We start from the raw sequence: 6,461 nt of genomic DNA, 5'->3' as shown, positions 1-6,461 counted from the left end.
CACTCTCTCAACCAGTTTCATGAGGTAGTCCAGTGGAATGCATTTCAATTAACAGGGGTACCTTGTTAAAAGTGGAATTTCTTCATGAGTTTGAGCCAATCAGTTGTGTTTGTGACAAGCATATACAGAAAACAATCCTATTCGGTGAAAAACCAAGTCCATATTATGGCAAGAACAGCTCAAATAAGTAAAGAGAAATGAGTTAATCATTACTTTAAGACATGAAGGTCAAGTCGATATGGAAAATTTCAAGAACTTTGACATTTTCAAGTGCAGTCACAAAAACCAAGCGCTATGATGAAACTGGCTCTCATGAGGACCGCCACAGGAATGGAAGACCCAGAGTTACCTCTTCTGCAGAGGATAAGTTCATTTGAGTTACCAGCCTCAGAAATTGCAGCCCAAATAAATGCTTTACAGAGTTCAAGTAATGGACACATCTCAACATCAACTGTTCAGAGGAGAGACTGTGAATCAGGCCTTCATGGTTGAATTGCTGCAAAGAAACCACTAGTAAAGGTCACCAATAATAAGAAGAGACTTGCTTGGGCCAAGAAACACGAGCAATGAACATTAGACCGATAGAAATCTGTCCTTTGGTCTGGAGTCCAAATTGGAGATATTTGGTCCCAACCGCTGTGTCTTTGTGAGGCGCGGTGTGCGTGAACAGATGATCTCTACATGTTTATTTCCCACGGTAAAGCATGGAGGAGGAGTTGCTTTGCTGGTAACACTGTCTGATTTATTTAGAATTCAAGGCACACTTAACCAGCATGGCTACCACAGCATTCTGCAGCGATTCGCCATCCCATCTGGTTTGGGCTTAGTGGGACTATAATTTGTTTTTCAACAGGACAATGACCCAACACACCTCCAGGCTGTGTAAGGGCTATTTGACCAAGTAGGAGAGTGATTGAGTGCTGCATCAAATGACCTGCCCTCCACAATCATCCGACCTCAACCAAATTGAGAGGGTTTGGGATGAGTCAGACCGTAGAGTGAAGGAAAAGCAGCCAACAAGTGCTCAGCATATGTGTGAACTCCTTCAAGACTGTTGGAAAAGAATTCCATGTGAAGCTGGTTGAGAGAATGCCAAGAGTGTGGAAAGCTGTCATCAAGGCAAAAGGGTGACTATTTGAAGAATCTAAAATATATTTTGATTTGTTTAACACTTTTTTTGGTTACTACATGATTCCATGTGTTATTTCATAGGTTTGATGTCTTCACTATTATCCTACAATGTAGAATAAATTTTGTTTTTAAACCCTTGAATGAGTAGGTGTTCTAAAACTTTTGACTGGTAGTGTAGGTGTCATAACCAGCCATAAAATTACACAATGTATGTTATGACAAGTTGTCAGCTGTTATGACATGGTTATGAACATGTCAATGTGTTATGACGCTGGGTGTCAAGTAAAGTGTTACCAAAAAAATCTGTTCAGTATTTACTAATACACAAGTTCTCCTTCAAATAATAAATACATTGAATTACATTCAGTCAGATCGATATATAGAAAAAATAAGGACTAAAAATACAATACCCTTCAGTCTGTTTCCTCTTACTTCAAAGGATAGCTGAATAAACATCCAAAAAGAGGGGGCAGTCAGTGTTGCTTTGTTGTGAGTGCGTGTGCAGACGCACGTTTACAAGCCCCAAAATATCTCCAGAAAGAGTAACTTCATGCAGTCCCATAATCCCTTGCTGCATTGTGATCGCAGAGGGAGATCATTTTACCGAGTCATACTCACAAGACACCATCAGCCTCGGCTTGGAGTGGGATAAACAGCCACTGACCAATGGTAGATTCCACAAAGATGACCACATCATGATGTAAATACAGTGCAATTCAGAACAGACTGTTCCCAAGTCAGTTTTTTGTAAAAAAATAAATAAAAAAGGTTTTGGTTCCACTTTTAAGTGCAGTGTACACTGCATGTGTTGCGCAGGGTGTTAATGGGATCCAACATGTCTTGATTATCACTATGTACCCATAGAGAGGAGAGGAGAAAAGTATGCAGGCTGATTAAGTCATTTTGTAGAGGATTTCTAAATCATTACAAGACTCTAAGCCACATCTAATAATAACAGTCCATATGCAGTGCACAAAACCCTTTCTTGTATAGAAGGCTATGATATACAGTATACTGTGTATAGCCAGCTCGATGTAGGAGTGTATGCCCATCTCAATGTAGTCGGTGTATACTGTACACTACAGTCTGCCTATTGAACAGAAGAGGAAGTTAGTGTGGACAGAGGTCACTCACAAGGCCAGAAAGGGAAGAAGGGTAAACGTATGAGGAGAAAGAGTTCACGCATTCCCGACAGTGTGAAGATAAAACTCAAGACTCTCTAGAACTCTAAGCCCCAGCCTCTGAAGAAGCCTTTGGCTGCCAGGGCCTCTCTGAAAGTCACTGTGAGAGAGTTTATGGTGACGTCAGTCACGGTCACCTCCCCTGGGCCAATCACTGGGTTCCAAACATCCGACCTCTCTGACACGGTCACTTCCTCTGAGCCAATCACGGAACTCCAGTCCTCTGCCCTATTCTGCCCTAATGGGAGGGGAGAGCGGAGGAAAGAGGGAGAGAGAACAGGAGAGGGTAAGTTTGCTGGGATTTCATCAAGTCTATCACGTGTATTGAATGTATGTGTACATCTTCCCATTCTAAATCAACTGATATGTCAGCTTCACGACTTTTAACAGTTTTTATCATTATGATAAAGGTTAACACAGTGCCTCCAGTAGGAGTTGTAACATCAATGATGATAACTAAAATTATGTCATTGGTGTTAACTGAGAATTTTTGGATTGGTCATTAACCATTTAAACATAATTGACTAAAGTTATATTTTGAATGATTTTGCTCACAGTAGCTAGGTATCCATTCAATTGGTGACAGAATTGCATGAGAATATTCTAGAATCGGTGTAAGGAAAATATAAACATTTTCCCACCAGTGGTATGTTTCCACAAATGGACTTGTTGTTGAGGATAAAAATCAGTGCGGGATGACGTAGTGCATACAAAATGTACTTTTTGTTTAGGTTTTCATGTACCGAATAAAAAACTAAAGTTCAATGTGTTTACATCGCATTTTCAACTCTACCCATAGTTTTATGAAAAACTGTTGTTTTAAATAGCAAATGTGCCTACTCTGGTCTTGACACGTGCTCTAGCCAACACCTCACAGATACAGTGCAGGTAGGCTACAGTGCAGGTAGGCTGTGTGGGTTGGCTAGTCTACATGATGAGATTATTATGGACAACAGCGAGAATATTTGTATTTGTCAAACGTCAGTCAAGCATCGATCATCATGTCACCAGAATAAGACCCTTAATATTTATTAGACAGGAGCATCAAGCTTATCACCTTGCATTTTCACCACCCTGTGAAGTTCATTATCATTTATTTCATCTGTAGCCTAATCAACTGGATGGTTTCCCGAGTCCTAGTGAGAGGGCCACACACCATATCATCGCGTGACTCCAAATTTACTTCAATATGATGGTTATTATATTAATATTTATGCATATAGGTTTTTACCACCCAAAAGTTATCACTACAACTACTCATCACTACAGGGACAAACCAATTTGCTTGCTCTTGGTACTTTATACAATGCATTAAGGTAAGGTTTTGCAATATAAACATCATACGTTACGTTTTAGTTCATTATAAACAAAAAAACATGTATGATTTGTAACTATTTGGAATTTTAAAGTGTTTTCCATGGTTGCAAAGCCAGGAAATGCAAATGCCACCGCAATTCAAGAACAAACGTATTATTAAGTTACGTTTCTATGGTGACCTAGATTGTGTATCTCATTTGTCTTTCGTTCCTGATATCATGAACTCACTGACAAAGGTTGATAAGAGCACTGTGCATTGCTTGCATGATGAGTACATTGCCTGTAGGCTATACATAGGCCATCTGTGTTCTACCAGGAAGATTGACATGTACTGTTCTGGCCAGTTTGGATGGGATCGGGAAGCTTATGTTCCTGGTTGTCTGCCCAGCGGGCCTCCTGTACTATACCTACTGACAGGTTGATATACACACACCACACACACACACACAGCAGTGTCATAGTTTAGAATTAGGTCAATTTGGTGATTAGGCAGAATAGAAACTTCCTGTGACCGACTAACACACTTACCATTCAGAATGCCGCAGGACATCTCTGTCTCTCGCTCTGACTCATCCTGTCGAGCTTCCTCCTCCATGTCCTCCTCCTCATCTTCCTCTTCCCTCCTTCCCCAGTCCTCATGTGTGGGGTCCTGTGTGGGGGTAGGGGGACCAGGGGGAGAGGCCAGGCGCACGAACTGTGACCTCCTGGGTTTGTTTTTGTGGTGGTCCAGGTGGGGGTGCAGGCTCCGTCTACAGGCCCCGTAGGTCGGATCCTCTGCCTCAGAGTCCAGTGAGCGAGTCAGGGAGAGACGTAGGCGAGCTGGAGGCTTCTCTGGGGCCTTGTGGGCACTACGGAGATCCATGGTGTAAATAGTGTTCTACAGAGAGGGGAATAATAAAGATGTCTTATAGAGTAGCAGTGTTTCTCCAACATCCTTACCCCTTTAGTTAGTATGCCAACTAGTATTACTCTGTCTAAACAGACACAGGAGAAGATACATTTAACATTAGCCCATCCCACCTGTATTAGAAGCCTTTTAGCTTTGGGTCCTCTCTTCCGGTACCCTAGAGCTCTGTCCTTTTGGTCTCTGGTGGAATGGTAAGGTCAGTCAGTACAAACAGGCATAGTTTACTATTACTACAGTACGGTGTATTAATACTACTACTACAGTGCTATGATATTCGTTAGCTAGGTAAGGCGTCTACAGTGTCTCATGGACTTACTTTTCCTCATAGGCCTGCACCAGACGCTGGTCCAAGATGTGCTCCTCTGGTTCCCATGTACTGTATCTGTGCAAAGACATCACCGTGGTTACTCATCCATCCAATAATACTCTGCCTGACTCATGGTCCTGGATTACTGGATATGATGATGACATCATAGAGATAATACTCACTTGGGGGGCCATCCCTTCCACTTCAATAGATATTCCACGTTCCCCTGTGACACAGAACGTTGGAGACAAACATCAATCAGTGAGAAAGAGGAGAGTGTGTGTGGGAGGATGTTAATGGTAATGTTGCTATGCTCACAGTCTACTCCAAGCACATAGATAAATAGCCTATAATAACTTTTGAAAATCAAGGAAATGCATGTCTTCTCATCTATGCGATGTAATCATGTCATTACCGGGAAGTCAGATTCCAGATGACGTTACCCTATATAGCTTCTTGACTTTGACAGTTGCTAAATAGAATGACGTCATCGCACGAGCACACTGGTGACTTGAGAGAATTGGGAACGTCACGAGACTCCCCCCTACATACGCACACGCTCAGAACATTATACAATTAATATGTGAACTGGACAGTGATTAAAGACATGCACAACAATATTTGACAGAATGCAATGTTTTTCCCTATGTTACGGGGACTAGCTATTTTAACGGTTGATGAGCGCCTGCACGGACAATGACTCATGGACTTACGGAATCGAATTAACTTTTAATGTAATGCAAGATCAACACTTACAAGGACTTCGTATCATACATGATGCTTGTCAAACGAGGCGGCCGCGGTTTGCGCCCTAATAACCCACAAACCTGTTTCTGCCATTTCCTCAAGCGAAACTGCGTAGCTCTTCACAAATGCGCAATAATTGAATAACCCGTGGGCTATTCTTCTGCCAATGCACAAGACTGAATGCAATGTTTAGGTTCCGATATGATGCTTCCGTTAGGATAGACCACTGGCACCCGGAGTGTAAAGCGACTGCAACACGCTCCACGTTATGTTAAATTTAAAGAGATACTCCCCACTCTCACGCCCCCTTAAACGTTTATGTCAATGGATACTGGATATAAATAGACCACTGGTAAAGTGCTTTTCAATGTAGCCATCTGTGTTCCCTACTAAATATAGGGTACCCTATAATGGATATTCTCCTAAATGCGTAAAATTGTCATCCAATTATGGTACATGCGTTTTATTTCCAATATGAACGCCTACCTTTCTAACTCTTTTCTTGATTATTGATTCCACAGCAAACACTTGTTCACCAATTGCTGACAGCTCCATTGGTCCAATACAGAACGTTCTGCTTACTCTTTGAAATAAACTGATCTAGTAGAGATGAGAATAACCGCTGTTAGTTCAGCTCAGTCGCTACAAAGTAACTGTATAGGCTATGACAAATATCTAGAAGTCGTGTTTAAAAATGGTATTCTCCTCCCCCAACCCTCCCTCTAGAAAGTGAGATTTGTTTTCGATTTAGTTCCAGATGAATTTCTCCATTCCACTCGATCTCTCCGTACGTACAGTGACTTCTCAAATCTGCGACACATCTGCACTGTTTGGCGCGTTCCCGTACTTCCAAACGCGCGCTCTTCGTTCC

At 41.9% G+C, this 6,461-nt stretch overlaps 1 protein-coding gene across 1 annotated transcript; it reads right to left on the bottom strand.

Moving 5' to 3' along the window:
- Positions 1-1,233: 1,233 nt before the first annotated feature.
- On the bottom strand, positions 1,234-6,461 carry cbx7b (chromobox homolog 7b). Its single transcript, XM_024432946.2, has 7 exons — positions 6,386-6,461; positions 6,077-6,190; positions 5,026-5,069; positions 4,853-4,918; positions 4,650-4,716; positions 4,158-4,506; positions 1,234-2,550 (listed from the first exon to the last, which is right to left on the bottom strand). Exons 2-7 carry the CDS (start codon positions 6,143-6,145, stop codon positions 2,351-2,353), a joined length of 795 nt encoding a protein of 264 aa, XP_024288714.1. The 5' UTR covers positions 6,146-6,190; positions 6,386-6,461; the 3' UTR covers positions 1,234-2,350.

The sequence above is a fragment of the Oncorhynchus tshawytscha genome, linkage group LG01, assembly GCF_018296145.1.
Source record: "Oncorhynchus tshawytscha isolate Ot180627B linkage group LG01, Otsh_v2.0, whole genome shotgun sequence".
Lineage (NCBI taxonomy): Eukaryota > Metazoa > Chordata > Actinopteri > Salmoniformes > Salmonidae > Oncorhynchus > Oncorhynchus tshawytscha.
Note: the sequence above shows the minus strand (reverse complement) of the source record. Positions and strands in the feature narration are given on the sequence as shown.